At 47.5% G+C, this 21464-nt stretch overlaps 1 protein-coding gene across 1 annotated transcript in view; it reads left to right on the top strand.

The window, feature by feature from the left end:
• The window catches only part of Dmrt3 (doublesex and mab-3 related transcription factor 3), a 12076-nt gene extending 7529 nt beyond the window's left edge, over positions 1-4547 (top strand). The window contains exon 2 of the mRNA XM_055613706.1: positions 3583-4547. Coding sequence (XP_055469681.1) covers positions 3583-4544 — 962 coding nt within the window. The 3' untranslated portion in view covers positions 4545-4547. The remainder of the gene's footprint in view (positions 1-3582) is intronic.
• Positions 4548-21464: the final 16917 nt, after the last annotated feature.

Here is a 21464-nt window from a genome sequence, read left to right as displayed (position 1 = left end):
TTATTATTATTATTATTATTATTATTATTATTATTATTATTATTATTTTAGTAAGGAGTTTGTCTTGGTACAGGTTTTGAGTACCCCATCCTTGGCTCTGTTTTGAAACCCAGCTCCCTTGGGTGTTGATGGGCATCCTGCTTATAGCAACTTCTCAACCAGATTCCATGTGCCACCTGGCATGTGAACCTGCTCATCTTACTGGCCTGTGCCTCCCTCTCTTTTCCAGCATAAGCACTGCTGTGCTCAGTTGATTACAAAGCCCTTAATTCATGTATTTGGTTCCTATGCCATCCTGCCAGCTTTTCTCACATTGAGCCATAGCCTGGACACTGAGATTGGGGTGCCCAGAAATCTCCAAAGAGCATGGATGACTCAGCATGGCCCTCCTCCACTCCTCAAATACCCCAAAGTACGTGGTACACTGGCATGTTTCAGGAGCAGGGGCAAAGGACAGCACAAAGAAGGGAGAATAGCTTTGTCATTATTTGTCATTTGAGGTCTTCCAATTACCGGACAAGCTGGCAGCCATGAAAGATTACATGAGGTGTGTTGTGCAGAACTTGGAAGAGAGACACAAAGATAGACTTGTGTCCTGTGTGGCTGAGCATCCCGCCCCACAGTGTCTGTTGCTGCCTTGAGAGGAATACATCTTTATGGTGTAGGTATGTTTGAGTAGCCAGATGATAATTGTCCCTCACTAACCTGGGCCTGGAGTTACCTGGAGCCTTAAGTCAGCTGTGGAAGAGTGGACCGGGCTGATGGAACTGTTTTCCTGGAGAAGCTTGCAGTGTTGGAATTCACTCAAGGAGGGTGAAATGTTACCTTTTGAGACAGGAAGCTATTTTTAGTTCTCCTCCTTTCTGTTAAGGACAGCAAAGTTGTGAGCTTTCCAGGTGTGTGGATGTGCCCCTTCTTCCCAAAGACAAGGTTGTCTCTCTGGCAGAAGCAAAGCCGGTAACAAACAAAACCAAATCCTATCAGCTCAGCAGACTGCTGTGACACTGTGTCCTATTTTTCTTATTTTCTGGTAAAATACACGCAACAGATTTTCCCCATTTTTAGGTGCATGACTTGGTGACATTGAAGACGTTTATGATGCTTTGACACAGTCCCCACTACCCATCCATCCAGAACTTATTCATTATCCTCAACTGCAGCCCCATGTTCATTAGTGACACCCTGTCTCCGCCCTCCTGGAGCTGCCTCTCTACTGTCTCTGTACTTCATCCATCCTAAGCATCTCATAGAGGTGAAGTCACATAACTGTTTGCGGCCAGCTTGCTTTAGTTAGAATATCATTAAGGCTCTTCCATGTAGCAGAGTTTCAGAATTTCATTCCTTTTTGAGGCTGAATAATAGTCCATTTTATTTATCTTTTCATCTATCGGTGAACATGTGGGTTGCTCTGACCTTGGGACTTCTGTGAATACATGCTTTTTGATGCCTTCCAAACCTTGCCTGGTCATGTTTGCTTTCCCTCCAGTACATGTGTCTTATTTCCCCAAGTTAATGAGCTCCATGAGCTTACACTTCCTGCTGTTTTCCCCCTTTCTTATTGTTTCCTTGTTTTGGCCTCTTAAACAGGTCAGTAAACACTTGATGCTGATAATAGATAATGAAAGATGAATTTAGGTACCTAGAGATGGGTGGCGTTTTAAACATATCTGTAGGTACATGGGAAAAGTATTGAACTTGTTTTCCAAAGCTCCATTTGACCAGGGGTCAAAATCCAATGGTGTGCTCATTTCAGAGATAACACATTGTCACTGTCCACCTCTTCTTAAGGGTTTATGAATAGAGTGGTAGGGGAGTTATGAATGGGGTCATGAGTCGGGAGAATACATGGGTGCTGGCTGGTCGGAGTATAAATCTGCATGGGCCTTTTTGTTTGTTTGGTTTTTGTCTTGTGTGTCAAGGACATGGGATTCAAATGGCTCAATAATTGGGAGGTAAAAGCTGGGCCTGTTGTCCTGGGAAGCAGCAGAAGAGAAGATACTAAATTTCTTTTGTAAAACTAGGCCTCTGGTGAATACTATTGGAAGCCAAGGGGGCGATTCATCGTGTAGACTACAAATGAATCCCCCAATTAAAAAAACAAAACAAACAAACAAACAAACAACTAATAGTTTTTATTCAAAAAAGCAGGGCAATAAAAGTAAAACTTGGGGATGAGTATGAATTTTGCGCTAGATGTGGTTGAAAGTTGTATGATTTATTATAATTTAAGAATGTTTTAAAACACACTGGTGTTGGGCCATAGGCTTCTGTTGGATTTCTTTGTGCTTAAGATACATGTGGTGTTAGGAAAAACGTCTATCAATGGGGCTTTGTTTAAAGCTTTGAGAGTAAACAGCAACAGGTAGGGAGGTATGCCTTCCAGAAGCCGCTTTGACGAAATTTCACCTCTAGCTATCTGCACACAATCAGGTTTGCCCACAGAGAGGCCCACAATGAGGCTATTCAGGCCGGAAGAGAAAACAGATCCACAATTGCTTACAAACTGTCAACTGCCTCATTGGGAGGGGTTTTCTCCCCCCCCCCAACCTCTCTTCAGGCCAGTTACTCTGGATTATGCAGCCACTACTAGCACAATATTTATTTTAAAGTATAAAAATCTATTTGCATGTATTTGCTAGTAAAAAAAAAAAATCCCTTTATTTATGGTTCTGTTAGAATTTACTATGAAACCCAAAGCACTCTTGCCCACTCCCTTCTGCCTCTTTAGCACTTCAGTGCTTACTTCTCTGGGTGGTATCTTCTGTTAAAATGTCAAATTGGCAACCGGTCTGTTGTTTCATAGCTAGTCTTGGCTCTATTGAGGGAGTTCTTTGTCCTCCTTCCTCCTCCAAAATATAATTTGAAATGTTGCCTTGTAGAGTCCTTTCCACGGCACACCAGTTCACACAAAGGCATCCATCTACCCCTTGTCCCACTCGGTGGACAGTTCCCAAACCTTCCGGCCATTTCTTTTTCCTCTTCAGCATTTGTCCTGCCATCCAGAATAAGAACTGGCTTTGTTTGGCCTTTAGTAAAGGCTTGGGGTAGCTGAGTTTGCCTGGCTCTTCAGCGGCTTTTTACAAGTGATTTCAAGGGTTGTATTTGTCTTTCGCTTAGAAACTGTATCAACTAGTTATTGTATATGATAACCTGATTTAAAAAAAAAAAAAAAAAGCCTTTCAGGAACACAAGCCAGTGGGAAGCAGATGTGATTCTTAAAGTGCTTTACGGGGGTTGGTGTGTACCAGGTGATAATGGTCAGCGCCCCTCCTGTGGCCTTTTTCTGGGTTCTGTCCTTGTTCAGGGCTTTACAAACCCACACGTGGGTAGCCAGTTCAGTGAACTCCTCCTGGCCGTCTGTGCCTTTCAGGCAAGCCTCCTCTCCTACAGCATTCCGAGAAAACACGGGTTGCGCCATCTTTTTTTACTGACACCTCCCCCCTCCCCCGTTTGTCAGTAGCTTTTGATTATTTTCTTTAAAGGCTGGCCGTGTATGGTGACGCATCGAGCCAAACTTCCTCATCCCAGAAGCCTGAGTGCACACCAACAAGGGATTGACCCAGCTGTGCTCTTGCCTTTCAGACCTGACTGAAGAGCGACTCGGGGACAGCAGTTCAGTTGACAACGCCGCGGAGGCCTTCAGTGACAAAGACGCCGACCAGGGGAGCTCCCCAGAGGTTGTCAAAAGCAAGAACTGCTTCACTCCGGAGAGCCCCGAGATCGTGTCTGTGGATGAAGGCGGTTACGGCGTGCAGAAAAACGGGGGCAACCCCGAGAGCTGCCCCGACAGCCCCAAGTACCACGCCGAGCAGAGCCACCTCCTGATCGAGGGCCCGTCGGGGACCGTCTCTCTGCCCTTCAGCTTGAAAGCCAACCGGCCCCCCCTGGAGGTGCTGAAGAAGATCTTCCCCAACCAGAAGCCCACGGTCCTGGAGCTCATCCTGAAAGGCTGCGGGGGCGACCTGGTCAGCGCCGTGGAGGTCCTGCTGTCCAGCCGCTCCTCGGCCGCTGGGGCGGAGCGGACGGCCGAAGAGAGCCTGGTGCTGCCCTCCAGCGGCCACATCTTTGAACACACGCTGGGCTCCTACCCCATCTCTTCCTCCAAGTGGTCGGTGGGCTCCGCCTTCCGGGTCCCTGACACCTTGCGCTTTTCCGCGGACTCTAGCAACGTGGTCCCCAACCCCCTGGCCGTGCCCCTGCAGCACCCTTTCCCCCAGCCACCCCGGTATCCGCTGATGCTGAGGAATACTTTGGCCAGAAACCAGTCGAGTCCCTTTTTGCCCAACGATGTCACCCTCTGGAACACCATGACGCTGCAGCAGCAGTACCAGCTGAGGTCCCAGTACGTCAGTCCATTTCCCAGTAACTCCACTAGCGTCTTCCGGAGCTCGCCTGTGCTCTCCTCCCGCACCACAGAGGACCCTCGGATCTCCATCCCCGACGATGGGTGTCCAATCGTGACAAAGCAGGCCATCTACACAGAGGATGACTATGACGAGAGATCCGACTCCTCAGACTCTAGAATACTCAACACGTCATCCTAAAGTGTACCCGTGGGTGGCGATGGTGACATTTTGTGTGTGTTGGAACCCTGGGCCCCCCAGGAGAGTCCGCTAACGCTGTATACTCTTTCCTCCTGTTTGACTGTGCTTGATAGTCTATACATTAGCAATAAAAACATAACTTATTTAATTTCCTGCACTTCACTGGAAAATGCCAAATAGCTCTGCTCTGTGGATTTAGTGCCGAATGTTGTAAATGAGTGTAAGGGTAAGGACTGCCTGGGGAGGCTGGGCCTGAGGGAGATTTATTTTGGGAGACAGCTTCACTCCTAAATTCAACCTGGAACATTAAGTGAAATAGTACACTTGAACGCAATTTTGTAAAAGAGGACTCCTCAGGACGCTGGAAACCCTAGGGAGGGGTTCAGTTGCCAACCAGACTCTGAACAGGGACATTCTAAAGAGAGACTGCACTTCAGACTAGAGCGGACTGCCACAAGCTCTTATTTAAGCTTGGACAGTTTTCAGAGACAAACTCCATTAAGAATTATTCTTTTCACATGGCTGAATCGAAACACGTGTAATGTCAATATCAAACCAATCACAGCTGTGAACTGCATGAAATGTATTGTGAAACGAACACAAGATTAAGCTTCGTCAGGTTATTGTAGCATGCTAAGGACTCTAGAAAAATAAACTAAGGAGATGATCTTGGTTGATGTCTTTTGTACCTGTGGAAGGAAGACCTAAAAAAAGCTTCCCACTAACGCATGGGTCAGAAACCCAAGATAGCATTCAATGGACGTGTCCTGGACCGGGCCTACCCTGTAGTGGTGGAGCCTGGCACTCCAAACAATAACAAGATGCAGTAAGGCATGAAAAACTACCAACAGTGTGTACAGCTGAGCAAGAGAGGGTGGGTGGTGTGCTCAGCAGAGACCTGACACAGAAACCACTGGGCACATGAGGCACACGAACACCGTTGCTCCCGGAAGGACGGCACCCTCACGTTCAGAATATAGGTGTGAGTGCCTCCATTTTTATCTGGCTCATTCTGGGATTAAGGCAAAGCATTCAGGGCTCCCCTCCCCCCAATTCTTTGGAAAAGCATTCTCGGGCTTGCTGTATGTGGCGAACTTCTCACTCAGAAATTTCAAGTGAGGACCCCTGCCATGACTTCCCGTTCTCATTCTTCAAAATGCCTGGGAGGGGTGATGGCTGCTTAGGTCAGGCAATCATGTTATGAACCTTATGAATTGGGAAGGAAAAGCACATGAGTCAAAGCGCAGAGGCGTCTAAACAAGGGAAGTGCAGGCAGCATGCTAGGCAGGCAGAAGCTTTGAGGGGCTCCTGAGTGACAGGGGAAGGACAAAAATTCACCCCAGACCCCTTCAAGCCCAGCCCAGCTCCGGGAAAAGGGTCTTATTCCAAAAACAATCTTGTCATTTTTGTTTCCACAGGGTGCCACTGGAATGGGTAATCTTTGAGTGAAAAAAAAAAATTCTTTGTCTTGATTGGACTATTATGTATTTCGTGGACATAGTTACATGCCAGAGTCCCTGAAAGTAAATATCATTCTGTAGTTGAGGCTGTGTGTAAACATTAGTGCTTCCAGGAGGGAGAACGTGAAGGAGAGAATAATTTGCCCTTTTGAGCTTTTGTTTAACGAGCATCCGTGATGACCTCCTATTTGAACCAAGCTGTTCTGAAGCCTGCCTCTAGGTGGTCCTTCTCCAGGTCGAATGGTCCTAGGTGGAACGAGAAATGGCTGATGTGTATCCTCACAGCTGTATCATCAATGTCTTCGGCTTCTTTGATGGTGGACAGCAAAAGACACAGTTTGCTTGTGAGCTGGTGGAGATCTGTGCCACCCCCGCCCCCATCCCCCGCCATGTTATCTTTCGAAGAAAAAACTGTTTTGGCGAGAATAGAGTGGGCAGCGCGCCTGAGTGAGAAACGGGTTGCTAGGCTCCTATATCCCGTTCCCTCTGCATTCCTAAAAGCTGAGCCCCTCTGCTTAAAGTGCCACAACCTCTTAGACGCTGACCCAGCTCTGAGGCCGTCCTGCTGCAGCACGCAGGGCTCAAGGACTCTGGGTGCACCTGCCCACAGCACTTGGTTTCTCTTTCCCAGCAGAGGAACACCCGGATGTCAGGGTCAGGAGGACATCGCCCCACTTGCGGATAAACTCTGGCCATCACACAGCAACTGTGGACTTGGCGATACTCACCATCTATTTGACCCGGAAACCCGTTCAGTCTGGTTAGAAGTTGGTTCACATTGAACTTCAGTCTCTCCCCCATCCCCCCTTCTGGTGAGGTTCTGTCTACTCCTGATTTTAGTTAAATGTTTCATTCATCTAAGATGCTGTTAGTTGTGCTGTGATTCTTTGTGTCTCAAAGCAGTTTGTGCCCCCTAGTGCTACGCTTCCAAGGCAAATTCCTGAACAGATTCTGACTTGAGCCAGAGTCTCTGGCTGTTGGTTAGATGCTGTACGTTTGCATTATCTTCCCCAGGTAATTTTTGAATTCGCTAGATTAGACAATTTTTTTTTCTTCCTCTCATGGGTGGTTTTCTTTTCAGATCTGTGCCGAGTAGAATAATCCAGGGATGTAAACTCTATGGCTGAGATGTCCAGTCTACCCTTACACGGCAAACCAAACTGTGTAAGCACCTGAGGACTTGCCCTATGTCTAAGGCACACAGGGTCAGTCCCTGGGTGGCTACACATGTGGAGTCATAAATGCCTGTTTCTGGAAACCTCCCACTGGTAAAGGACCAGAAAATAGCATAAATATGTGGGGCCCTTTCTGCCTGGGAGAAGGAAGGCTGGTCTTTTCAGTGCTGTGGAACCTTCTAGTTATTCCACTGGTGGGTGACATCTGAGAATAAATGTTAGTTCCCCTGCTGCTTAGGATTTTGAAAAAGCAGCAGCAATCTTCACAGTGGGGTGAAAGTAGTTTCATAGATGGATCCGGAGGCCAGGTATATATGTGCTCCTAAGTGGCCAGGTAGGTAACAGGCACTGGGGAAGGGGAAAAGCAGGAGTGATTCTGGACCACTGATGGGAGTTGTTAGGTTAGCTAAAAGACCTCCAGTGAGTCATTTTACATATTTAAATTTTATGAAAAGAAACTGCAGCGGGAAAGAGAGTGAGAGATGCAGCTCCCAGATAGTATAGGATCTGCTTCTCAGGGACTGCCCTCTCAAGGTCCTCCTGCATGCCCTGTGTATCCATCTGGACAAAGGCAGTGAGAGGGGGCCATCTAGGGAACATTTGTCGGCTGCCCAGCAAACAGGCTCCGGCTGCATTTGAACTGACGTACTTGAAAAATGAACTTGATTCCACTGCATACTGTCTCAGTGATTCATTCTTTCTATGCGTATTTACTCAGCAGAAGGAAGTCTGGAAGAAGATGGATGCTAAATTTATATGTTAATTTTAATATTGAAGCTATCCTATACTTGAAGAATAAGATCAATGCTTCAATTTCATTTCTTATGTGATACTGAAAGTTGTCATCGCTGGGGGAAAAAATCGCTTCCGAATGCATTCTCCCCAAATTTCAATCTTCCAGGGCAGAGCAGCCTCAGAAGAGGCAATCTTGCCTTTTGCTGATGGTCCATGCAGGGCAGGCTTAGGGGTTCCCACAGTATCGCTTACTTTCTCAGTGTCAAGGGGAAATAACAAGGGTAGTGGCTTGTCCTTAAATTACAATGGCGTTTATTTACCAAGTGGATGGTGAGAGTTGACTGGGATTGCTGAGCTGTGTCACGAGTTTCATATATCCCACAGGCAAAGCCACCGGACTTAGCAGAGAGTAAACTCAGCAGTTGTTAAGAAAACTTAAACCTCCAGAAGGTCGGAGTCATTGCCTGGTGGTTTCTAGACCACGACCTCAAACTCTCAGTGGGATTTAGATGAAAGATTCCAGAGGTCCATGCAGAGTTGTCTGGTGGTGGTGGTGGTGGTGGTCGGGGAATCTCTGCTTCCCAGCCCAGGATGGCGGAACCAGATGTGTGATGGCTGCTAGAAGGGAGAGTGGAATGGCTGGGCTGGGCACGCTGCTCAGCCTGAAGGCTCCTGTGAGAATTTCAGGGGGCTTTGTCCTCTAGCAGGCTGCTGGCTGGGCACTGGCCTTCTTTCAGCTTCTACCTTAGGGAGAGTTGGCTGCCATAGACTGGAGATCTTTATTCTGTGGATTGCATCTAGACCAACCAAGGAGGCGAGTGGGGTACTTAGTCTGAATTAGTGGCCTTTTCATGTTTTTAGAGAAGAAAACATGCTGTTTGTAGAGGGGACATTTTGTTTCCTGTTCTCGTCTCCTCCCCTTTCCTTTTACTTTCCCTTCGTTTCCCCCCCACCTCTTTTCACCTTTCTGTCTGAGATATAGTCTTGGTAACTATCTTAGTTCCATGCTCCACCCCTTTGAATCAGTCTCCTGAGCGATGGTGTGTAGGTGTGTAACACCACGCCTGGCTAAGGAGCCTTTCTCTGCTTTGCACAAAGGTACATTGTTGGCCTACTTAAACAAACAAACAAACAAACTCCTTTACGTACATTTAAAAAGATCTCCCTTTCTCCCTATTCCACCCAATCACTTCTAACACCCCAACACCAGGCAGGAGAGAGAAAGGGTTAGTGGGAAGGGAGCGAAGTTCTGCTTCCTGCTGGTTAGGGTCCTGAGGTTCTTTGGAGCCAGTCCAGTCCTCATTTCAGGAGATCTCCAGCTTCTTGTTTCACTGCATCAACAGCAACAGGAGCCGCAGAAGGGAAGCAGCAGCAGCAGCAGCAACCTTGTTCTTTTTCTGATCTCCTCACCCTCTGGGCTCTGGCATTTATTCTCTCTCCAGAGTCCTCACATTTAAACTATCTACAGCTGGCAAAGAACCCCTCTCAGAGGCTGAATGAGGCAAATAGTCTGCTGCTGTGGACCATCTGAATCAGTCCCACACCTGGGATTAAAATGAAATCGTGTTTATATCCACAACAGTACATCAACATCTAGTAGCCGCCCTAGGAAAAGATGGGGAGAAAGAAAGACAAAGAGTAAATAAGTCAGGAGGAGGATGGTGGCAGAATCTTGGCCACTGGACCAACCAGACCCTCCCTTGTCCATTTTGCAGCCAGTCCATCCTGAAGGGCTGAACTGCAGGAGAGGAACTGAGCATCATCGTGAAAAGGGCTCAGGAGGAAGGGATCTTCATTGCCCAGTCTACTGGGCCCTCTGAGAAAATAGGAAGTGGCTTCGGATTACTTAGTGTTTAATTTACAAAATGAAAACCCAACCCTCATTCTGTGGAGCTGAGATGAAAAATTCCAGGAAGGGGAAATAGACAGCTGGTTTTGTTGAGAACTCTACTACCTGCAGCTGTTAGCTTAGCCATCTGTGTGGTTTTCCTTTTGAAGTACTGGAGACGGGCTCTAGGGCCTGTTGCCTGCTAGCCCAGACTAGCTCTCCGTTCTGACTGTAATTTATCTCCAGAGATTTTTACCAGTTCAGGTTCAACTGGACTGATGTTGTTTGGGACTGCCTGAGCAACAGTGTGGGAGATAACGGGAGGGTGGCTGTCGATGCCATCAGCACAGTGGTTGATGCTGTCTTCTGTCTCTGAGACAGCGTGAAGCTGCTCATCCATGTCCCCAATATAGTAGCATCCATAGTCACAATTCGCTGCATGTTCTGCATCTTCCAGAAACATTTATGTCTAATGTGGCTTACTTCTGAAAAATACCTTATTATATTTAGAGTCTTGAAAATGAGAGGCATGCTCTGCCTACTGCTGTTCATACCCACAGGGGAAGTCTAATGAACCCAACAGCAATTTATCTAAATTAGCATCTCAAAGCTCCCCCTGGATAGCACTATTTTGAAACATCTGATAATCTAAGCTCATTCCAAATGCAAATTAATTTATTAGAAACCAGTTTCCCCCAGAAACTGCATTTTCCAAAAGTGGCCTTGTGTTATGAGGTAGAAGAGGAAGGGCTTGGGAATACCTCACCAGGGTTGGCTCCTGTTCTAAGCGACTTCACCTAGTCCTCTTGGTGATCACATGAGGCTCTCAGAAATTGCTATTGCCATTTGACATAAAGCAAAGTAATAATTTGCCTGAGGTCAGCTACCGGGGAAATCCCATCTCAGTTATGGGCTAGAGGCAAAGGGCTTTTGGAACTACTGGCCTCTGTCCAACCTGGTTCTTTTCTCTTGGGCTGGGAAAGCATCCAGCAGTGAAGGCAGTAACAGCATGGCTGTTAAGAGTGGTGTCTTGGAGGTTGATGGCAACAGAATCCTTGGCTTTAGCGCAACCAAAGCACTCCTTCACTCCTTGTCCACCCCGTAGCCTGAAGGGCTAGCCATGGCCACTGTTACTGTTTTTCATTGCTCTGCTGCCCCCTAGGGGTAGGTGGGAGTAATGAAACTAGCTTTCTCTCTCTCTCTCTCTCTCTCTCTCTCTCTCTCTCTCTCTCTCTCTCAGTATTCCTTTGGTCAAACAAGAAAGGTCTGGGCCATTTCAAAGAAACAGAATACAAAATCTTTATTCATTTCTTTCAAATTCAAGGACCTCCCCACAAGGGCGGGGGCATTTGTGACTGAGGCCATGGTAGCACACACCCAGCCCCACAGGATACGGTAAGCCAACAGCAGCACCCAGGAGGGTCTTGGATTGGGGTGGAGTGAAGTGGATTTGAACTGCCCGAAGGCATCAGCTAATAATCTATATCCCAGATCTCCCATAAGCCTTCTGATTTCTAGCTCCGAAAGTGGACAGCCCCTCCCTCTAGGAATCCTCAGTTGTAAAGAGAGCCACTGACCTTTGTCCCACCTGAGAGAGCGCAGCCTTAGGAAACCCGGTCCAGCCCTTCAGTGAGGAAGTGACGCACTTCTAGTCATATTTGAGAACACGATGCTCATCTTTGAAGGGTCTACCCAGAAGAACAAGCTACTCTCTCAGGTTAGCACATAGGAGTATATGCAAATCGCTGTGATGAGGTGTGTGCATGGGAGGGGGGCAGGGTGTGAGCGGAGGGGGAGGGTGGCCCTAGTGTTCAGAAACATCTGGGAACATCAAGTAATCACTTCCATGGCCAATTACTTGTCCTTCAGAGTTAGAGATTGGCTTGATCAATTACAAGGAAAATTACCGTGACAAACATTATTAAAAGGAAAGTCTTGGAGCGAGTATGTATTTTGAAACGTGGGGGTAGGGCTCAGCTGCCTTCCAGGGGCTCCTTCCGAGACTGGAGGTAGAGGCAGAAAAGGGGGACAGAGGTGGAGGTAGTGAGATGGACACTGGGGTTGAACAGGTTTTGGCTGTGGGTCCATGTTCCCTCCTACCAGGTCATGTGGGTGGCCCGGGGCATCCCGTCCCTCTGCTCCATGGCTGTCAACCTCAGCTCCACTTGGACCAGGGTGGACAGTATCAGGTAGTAGAGGCTACCGGAAGGACGGAGGATGGAGTCTTCTGCCATGGGATCCTGCTTCCGGGATGGGTGGCTCTGTGGCTGCCCAGCACCAGCTCCGCTGGCATCTATGGCCGTGGTGGGTGGGCAGAGGGAGTGGATGTAACCGTCTATGTTCTGGATTCCAGGCAGCATCGTCCCGCAGCGACATGGTAAAGGCTACAGAGAGCCAGGGTGCTCATGGGAAGATCCTGGCAAGGGCAGCGATCTTGGCTCACTGGTGGGAACCAGGAAGAAGGGGTAATCCTGTCCTCCGCAGGGCAAGCCACTTGCCCAGGGAAGACTTTTCTGCAGATGGGGCTGAACTCTTTCTGTACCATCCCGAATGTGAATGAGTGGGGGCACTCATTCACCCCACAGAGGCGTTAGCAACTTTCTCTGAGCCCTGTAGCCCCCGAACACTATTATTTCTCAGATTTCCTGAGTTCCCCCCCACACTTCCATTTAAAAAAAAAAAATATATATATATATATATATATATATATATATACTTATTTGTATGTGTGGGTGTTTTGCCTGCATGTATACCTGTGCGCCACATGCATATCCGGTGCCCTGGGAAGCCAGCAGAAGGCATCACCCCCCCCCCCCCCCCCGGAGTTACAGACAGTTGTAAGCTGCCACATGGGTGCTAGGAATAGAACCCTGGTCTGGAAGACTAGCCAGTGCTTTTAACCGCTGAGCTGTCTCTCCAGCCTTCTTTTCTTGCTGAGGTTCAGGGTTAACTGTTTCTATTTGCTGGTTTTGTGGCTTGTTTCTCTGATCATGCCAGCAGCCCCAGGGCACAAGGAAACAAAGCAGGTCAGAGTCTAGCTAGGTGCTCCGAAGGCCCGATTCAGCCCTGGGTGTGTTTTGTTTAGCCAGTGTGGTGTTTTTGCTCCATCTCCAAACGATCGCCAACACTTATACGTGGGAAGATCTCGTTTATGTGCTCTATTGCGGCTTTGCTGGGATGCGAGGGAGATGCGGGAAACAGACTGGCCTGTAGCTCTCCCCACCCGTACCTGGCTTCGTGACTGGATTTAGGACAGATGCATCTGGAAAGGATGCATGGTCTGGAGGGATGTTTTTTTTTAATTTTATTTTTATTTTTTATTATTTTATTTTGGTGCTGAAATCCCTGGCTGGCAGCTGTCCCTAAGCAGGCTTACCTGAGTCAGAGCTTTACCTGTTTCCTTCATTTTCCTCTTGGAGAGTGACCTTTCCCTTTGATGCTCCATTTTCTTCTCTACAACGAGGGCACAACCATCCAAGTTTCAAGACAGTTTTATTTTTTGCCGCTGTGGATCCAAAGTTTTGAAAGGTCTTGCCTCTCATATCAAAGAAAGTGACACTCTTGAACCTGCCTGTGATGTCTGACAGGCCTGAAAGCTATTCTGAGAGTCTCAGATCGACTCATGACCACATCTGACTGCACCAAGAAGACCTTCAGGGTCCTCGTTGCTGCCTTCAGAACCACTCGGTGGGGGAGGAGGGGCAGACACGAGTGTCAACCAGTCTTGGTTCATGTTCGGAAAAACTCCGAAGTGTCCGTGGTTCTGCATTTATCTCACATACACATGTAAAATCTGCCATGGTGCTGGCAGCTGCCTAGACAGTGGGACAGTGTTTCTCTTTGGGGCTGCTGACATCTCCAGCTATGGCTTCCCCGGCAGCAGGAGAGAACTTGAAGGCTGATTAGGGCCTCAAGGATGCTGGAAATCCACTGGCTGACCCTATGGTGTGGTTTCTCTTACTACAAAGGACTTGGAGTTCTCTGTGCTTGGGAAAGAGCAGAGAGGAGCACACAGTAAGCCCAAAGCAGCATCACCTCAAGGACATTCAGTGCACAACCTGTGCGGCCCTTTCCCAAATCCTTCACCCAGTGGTTCTTCACAGCCCCAGAACTGAGGTGTGTGGACACCCTGGCTGCAGCTTCGTCATGACTGACAGACACTAAGTGGAAAGATGCTATAGCTATTCTGACCTGGGGGCCTTTCCAAGTTGTCATCCTGTCTCCCCCTTACTCCCCAACCCAGCAAGGGCTGATCTTTGTTTCAAGCCTCACCATGGTGGCAGGAGGACTTATCCTCAAAACAGCCCTGCAAAAATAGCCCTTTCTCTTTACTATGCTACTCCCTTGAACTACTTTATAGAATTAAAACAACAAGCAAACCAACAGGCTGCTTTTCTTTCCCTTAACGCATTTGAAAATGAGCTGGTCCCCGGCACGGCACGTACGCCCTGCGTGCAGAAGGCCCAGAGTCACCGGTCCCCTCTGGGTCAACAGAAGGTTGATGTAAACCTGGAACTCGCCAAAGGGTGGGACAGATCCTGTCTTCTTGTGGCTTTGCCTAGGCTGACTCTGGGAGCCCAGGCTTCAGGGCGGATTCTTTGGAACCTCAGGACCTCAGAGAGCAGAGAGAGCAGCACATTTATACCGATTGGCTTTGACCAGCTATGGGTGAGGTGGTTTTAATTTGATGTAAAATGGATTAGCGTCTTTCCCACCGGGAGATTTTCCTTTGTTTTGTTCTTTTCTGCTGATCAGTGGCCCACTTTCCAGCAGCCAGCTTCCTGTTCTAGCCTCAGCCCAGACAGAAAAACAGCCCCCCTCTCTTTTGTTTGCTATCTCTTTTGAGCAGGTCAAGCATCTACAGAATTTCTATGGGAAAATAAAATCAGAGTTGATAGTGAAACTTTTTTGCTTCTTCCACCTGACACCTGACAGCAAACAGCGTCATTGCGCTTGGAACCTTCCAGAAGAATGTCAGGCACGTGGAAATATAGCATCCCGCCCACTCTCCTTCCTCGCTAAAAGACTGTGGAGTACTCTTCAGACCAGCAGTTCTCAACCCGGGAGTTGTGACTCCTGCGGGGGGTGGGTTGAATGACCCTCTCACAGGGGTTGACTGTCAGATACCCTATGTATTAGATTCATATATTCATATTAGGTTCGTAGCCTTCACATCACGGTTCATAACGGTAGCAATATTACAGCCATGAAGTAGCAACAAAGATAATGTTGAGGTTGGGGTGTTGCTGTAGCAGGCGACTCTGGCCTGCCTTCAGGGGCCTAGCAGTAAACCTGTGGGCCGCCAGTAAAAAGGACCCGCCCAACACCCTCTTTCTTTAACACTCTCTCTGTTTCTCTATGTCCTTCTTTCTCTCTGTCATGCCCCCCCATTTTCTCCTCCCTCCCCCTTTCCCACAATAAACCTCCTTTATACCAGATCTGTTGCGTGGTGTCTTAATCATATATTATAACATGGGGGTAGGAGGGCACCATGACATGAAGAACTGTATTGAAGGGCCACAGGATTAGGAAGGTTGAGAACCGCTGCATTAAAAAAATTGCTCGACTTTGCCCCTCCACAGTCTCGAGTCATTGGATGTTGGGAACTAGGTTATTTAAAACTTTGCACATTATTCCACCGTGCATGACGGTTCCTTGTCTTCCTTGGCTTCCTCAGTAGTGCGTCATGTTTTCACGTCATGGATTCCAAACAAGAGCAATGAGAAAGTAATCTTAGATGTGATTTGAGGCCAGAGCAGGTATGAGTTAAACAAATCCATAAAACAGCGATTTCCAGGCCAAAGACAACACCCATTGCTCATTTACTAAATGCTGCCAAACTGTCCCCTGTGTAACTCTTCCTGTCTCTGTGCCCACTCAGAAAGTCTGTGAATGACTGTTTCCCCACCTGTTCAAAAAATATTGCTTTATAGTTTTGACATTTCACACTCTGAACATCTTGGTATGGCCCTTCCCTTCCCCTCTCTTCTCCTCCCCTCCTCTCTTTCCCCTTCCTTCTTCTTCCCTTCCCCTCCTGTTCCCGTTCCCTCTCCTCTCTGTTTTCCTTTTCTTCTCTTTCCCTTCCTTCTCTTTCAGAGCTGTGGAATCAGTCACAGGGTCTCACAGACACTGAGGACAAATGCTCTGCTATTTAGCTATACTCCCAACATCTCCATGTGTTCTATTTAATCCATTAATTCTTTTCTGAGATTTGAGACAGGGATCTCACTTTATGGCTTAGGCTGGCTTTGAACCCTTGACCTTTCTACCTCAGCTTCCTGAATGCTGATATCTGCAGGGTAGCCCCATCATGCTTTGCCGGGTGTCTTTATGAGAATGAGAATGGACATCTTTTCACACTTTAGGACCATGCAGCTCAACAGCTCTGGGATCTCTGCTTCCCACAAACCCCTGACTGGGCTCAAAGTCGGCAGAACTTACTGTGGTCAGATACCAGCATTTATAGTTGGTGTCTTAGGCAAGGCCTGGTGGTCTCCTCTATGTATTAGTCACTGAGTCACAGCTACTCAGGCTGATGGCGCCATCTACCTATCGAATGCAGAGCTGTTTGTTCAGGGGATGTAGGGACCTCGCCCAGGTGAACTCTCCTTTCTTCCATCAAAGAATTCTCATGGATTTTTTTTCCCCACCTAGTATCATGGAATAAGCATATCTCTTTTTGACTAACCATTTTTCTGAGAGAAGAGCTCACAAGTAGAAGAGTGAGCTGGATCTCGGCTTAGGCATCCCCACTCTTCAGCAGCTGTGACTCCATCGCCCTTGACTCTCCTCCGCCTTGCTTCCTTTTGGCTGAGAAGGTAGTGTCACCGGGGCGGACAGGGTCATCTAACCCCCACACACTTGCACATGGACATGCCTGCCCTTGACTACAGCCCTGCTGCGGGGTGAGGTTTAAAGTAACTTGCTGTAATGATTAGATAACCGGCTGTCGTGTAAGATGGTGGTTCATTCTGGTTGTGTAGGGTCACGTGGCTCCCTTAACCCCTGTATTTCTTCTCCGGTGCAAGCCGGTTCCAAGGCACTGGTTCTCAACCTTCCTGACGCTCCGACTCTTAATACAGTTCCTCATGTTGGTGGCCCCGACCATAGCTATTTTGTTGCTACTTCATAACTGTACTTTTACTGCTATAAATTGTAATGCGAAGATCTGATATGCAGGCTATCTGACATATGGCCATGTGAAAGGCTAGTGAGACCTTCAACTTGACCCACAGGTTCAGAACCTCAGTTCTAGAGGATTATTCAGTGTGGGTTTGAGGGTTCGAGTCAGCGTCCTTCACAGGACTTGAGGCCCCTTCCTCCTGTACCACCTCAGAAGGGGTAGAGGGGGTCCCTTGCCCCACTAAGCAAGGCCAATGAGTGAGGAATGTCAGCCAACCCCGCCATTACAAACCTCCTCTTCAACCCTTCATGTAATGAATTCACCTACTGAACTGTGTTGTTTGAATCAGTTATTTCTGAAGAAAAAAAATGAATTTTTTTTTGGAGGGGTCATTCCTTCTACATGTAATATCTGATTTTTTTTTCAGGTAAAGAAAACTGAGTTATGATCAGTTATGGAGTAGTTCATGTCACAAGGAGAAACTGGGACGAGGGAAGGAGAGAAATACAAGACGTTCTGGAAGTTTTTTGATTGTTCATTTTGAGTCTCTTGCAGCACGAAGGCTGGTTTCAAAGTCACCGAGTACCTTAGGATGATCCTGAACTTCTATTGTTCTGCCCCCTCTGGGGGCTGGTGTTATAGGTGTGTCACCAAGCTCGTGTGGTCCAGTAGACACCCTAGTAGGCACTCTGCCAAGCTGAGATACTTTTTTGTTTGTGTTTAGGTCTTGGGATTCAGCCTAGTATTTGCTAGGTAAGCACTCTGTCACCAAAACATCTGACTGGGGAATTTTTACTGCTCGGAAGTGAATTATGTGTACCTGTCATGGTCACGGGCGCCCCTTCTCCCCCTGCCACAGTATCCTGTAATGTTTGCACGGCTTTGCTGCACAGACTCAGCCCACGGTATGCAAACGTGTATGCGTAGATAAGTTTGACTGGCAGAAAACAGACCGCAGAGATTTAGTTTACAGGCTATGGAGACGGATCCAACAGGCAGTGCCATTTGTGAAGCTATGTGCCTCTTTTCAGCCCTCAGTTTCCCCACCTTTGAAGTAACAAAAAGGACCCCAGGTGGCTAAGATCAAGTCATATAATGAACTTAAAATACTTAATATATTTCTCTTCACCCAAGCTCTCAATATACATTAACCGAATAAAAAATGAAAAGAGGCGGGGCATCAAGATGGCTCAACAAGGAAAGGCAATTGCCATCACGTCTGATGACCTGAATTCAATCCTGGGGATCTTGTCTCGAGAAAGCTGTTCTCTGGACCTCCATGGACAAGCTAAACAAGCAAACAAACAAACAAACAATAAATGTATGACGTTTAAAAAAGTGAATACAAAAACCAGAAGCTCTCTCTGTCCCTCATCTCCAGCGTTTGTGGACAAGCAAAGGACTCCAGGTTCCTGCAAAAAAGAGTGATCCGGATACCCTCAAGCCCAACCTACCCCACCCCGCAGGATGCCCTTGAGATGTTAACAGATGGTAAGGAAAGTCAGCAGTTGTTGCCTGGTGGAAACCAGCTTCGGGGGCAGCATCGCCTTTCACTCCTCTCTCAGTCAGCGGACCTTCACACCCTCGGCCGGTTGTAAGGTCTAAAGATTGTTCGCTGCCTTGAGCAGGGTTGAAACAAAAGCCACGCCCGCGCGGTGCGTTCCTCGGGCCTACAGCGCCATCGTGTGGTGCTTTTGATTAAATACAAGTTGGCTTTTGCATCCCTCTCCGAAACACCCAGGGAGGGAGTTGCCAAAGGATCCCTGCTTTAGAGCTGTGCCTTTCATGCTTACGAGAAAAAGCACAGTTGTGGGGTGAGCAGGCTTATGCCAGTTTCTCGGATGATAGACTGTTTCTTGTCGTTTTTGTCTTATTGGTCCCATGTCATTCCCAAGCCTCTGACATCGTAGCTGCCGCCAAGTAGAAAATGCATTTCTTTTGGTGTGGTTAATTTATCTAAAGGAGAAGCACTGACCTAACTTATGACCATTGAACTTTGTTTAGGGGTTAGAGAAAATATGTGACAGTTTACATTTTGTGAATTTTGAGTCTCTGTAGTCAGGACTGGACAAACATCAAGATCCATTGTTTAAGTTGCCTCCTACTCTTTGATGCCGTAAACTCACACACATCACAGGCCACGCTTAGAAAGCACATGCTTAGAAATCCGTTACTGTATCTGCATATGGCGGGCCTCAGCCACAATAGGGGAATGGCAGTGGTCACTGTGACAGTTTGAGGCCACCAGGTCACAAAGAGAATGGAGCCAGCTAATGCCGAACCCTTCCTGCTTAAGTGTGGTCTCAGGACCAGCAGGACGGTGAGGCAGACTGGGATAAAGACACAGACACAGACTTCACACCCGGTCCTGCTGCCCAGAGTCTGGGTTTTTCCGTTACCTGGTGATGGGTGTGACTCTCTGAGTGGAAAGCCCAAGGAGCCCCGGCACTTTGTCGGCTATCACGTGAACTTAGCACACTCCAGGGATCTCCAAGCTTCCGTGTCCAGCATCACCTATGACGGCGATGGAGTACACATTTAGAAAAAGACCATTTGGAACAGGACCGTTCAGTTTAACAGTGGTTCTCCACCTTCCTAATGCTGTGACCCTTTAATACAGTTCCTCATTTGGTGGTGACCCCCCTCCCCACCACCAAACATAAAATTATTTCATTGCTGCTCTGTAACTGTAATTTTGCTGCTGTTATGAATTGTAGGAGAGATGTCTGATATGCAGGATATCTGATATTCAGCCTCTGTAAAACAGTCGTTCGACCCTGAAGGAGTCACGATCCACAGGTTAGGAACCACTGAGTTGGATGAACTTTCCCATAATGTTGTGGAGGGAAGTTGGACCCCTGATCCTGCCTGAAGGTCTCACAGAGGCAACATGGACCACCCTGTCTCAGCATCGTTTGTCTAGTAGCAAACAAAGTAAGGCGGCCACCAGAAGAGGCTCCAAGGAAAGAAGACGAGCAGTCAAGTCTGGGACTCCTGCTGGCAGGCACCAGCAGAGCAACTTGCCCGGGAAGCCTCAAGGGAAGGCTAAGGGCCTTCTGAGTTGCCGAGTAAGAAAAATGAACCCATCTGCCTCCGTTCCAAAAGCCAGCCAATCTCTGAGGGGTTCTCACCCAGACCCCATCCCCAATGCCAAATCTTCTGATGTGACCCACTTTCCCCAGAACCCCTCCATAGCCTGGATGATGGCTGACCACCATCCTTCTTACAGAGCAGGATTCCTGCTTTTTCAGAAACAGAATGGCGTGGCCTCATCCTTTGACAAACTCAGGAATGATAAACGTTGAAGTCAAATTAAGAGGTGAGTGGTGAGAAGGGAATAGCATAAATCAGAGGTAAGGATGGATAACCAGGAGACCTTCGATCACCTGGACCAGAATTAAAACATCCCCACTACCTCAGAACTTCTATTTTCTCCTCCCAGTTCATTTTCTTTCCATTTCTCTTTGTGGGTGTGCTGTGTGCACTGGGCCACACAGGTGAGGACCCCTACTGCTGAACGAGTAGGCCACGTGCCAGTGTTCTGATTCTGCTTTCTCGAACTTGATGCAGAGCACCTTCCACTCAGCTGGCACCCGCCGCGTCTCCGCTGGGATGGCTGTACCCAGCTATAATTTGTTTCTATTTTGTGGGTCAGTTTTGCGTTTTGACTTCTACAAACACGGCTTTGGTGACCGTCTGTAGAGACACCAGTTGTGTGTATCATCTATAGAAGCGGAACATAGAAGCGAGCGTTCAGTTTGGAGCGATGCCACTAACTAGTCACCCACAAGTTTGGGAGGGTTCGCCTGCCCCAGCAGGGCATGAGGGTCACAGATGTTCCATATTCGTGCCAACAGTTGGTACTGTCTGTCTTTTTAATTTTATCCATTCTGGAGGCGTTCAGGGATTATCTCCCTGTAATATTTCAGCTCTCTTCTGAAGACTAGCACTGTTGGGCACTGGTCCACCTGTTTTTGAACCATCTTGGCCGGTTTCTCTCTCTTTTTTTTTTTTTTTCTTCACAGTTTTTACTCGTTGAAACTGGCTACCTTTCTTTCTGTTATTGGTTGGTATCAGCTTTTATATTTCGTGAGTTTGAGTCTTTAGGTCAAGATATTAGTCATTCTTAGTTTGAAATGATGCCTACCATTTTGAAGATGGTCTGTGTATTCACCTAGAACTTGCATTGCCTCGCAGAGTGGAAGTGCACCTGGAATTGAATCTTGGCGGAGGGGGAGGTAAGGTTCATGACCGTTTCTCCACAGCCTGCATTTCCAGTTGACCTAGAACTCCTTACCGGAAGGACCATGTATTCAGCGCTCTTCAGTGATGGTGTAAATTGGGTGACAATAGGAAGGGTAGCTTTGCTAGTCAGCTTTCAGGTCTATATATATATATATATATATTTTTTTTTTTTTTTCAGCCTGCGATAGCACACTGGCTTAGGTTATTTAGAATTTGTCTTTGCAACTTGTCATACAGATGAACCCTTCTGTTTTGTTAAGGCTGGGTCAAATATTCTCAGTCATTTGCATTTTATATGAGTTTTAGAATTATATTATATTATATTATATTATATTATATTATATTATATTATAT

This window comes from Psammomys obesus, unplaced genomic scaffold, assembly GCF_907164565.1.
Source record: "Psammomys obesus unplaced genomic scaffold, mPsaObe1.curated_primary_1811, whole genome shotgun sequence".
NCBI classification, from domain to species: Eukaryota; Metazoa; Chordata; class Mammalia; order Rodentia; family Muridae; genus Psammomys; species Psammomys obesus.
This window is presented reverse-complemented; position numbering and strand designations above follow the sequence as displayed.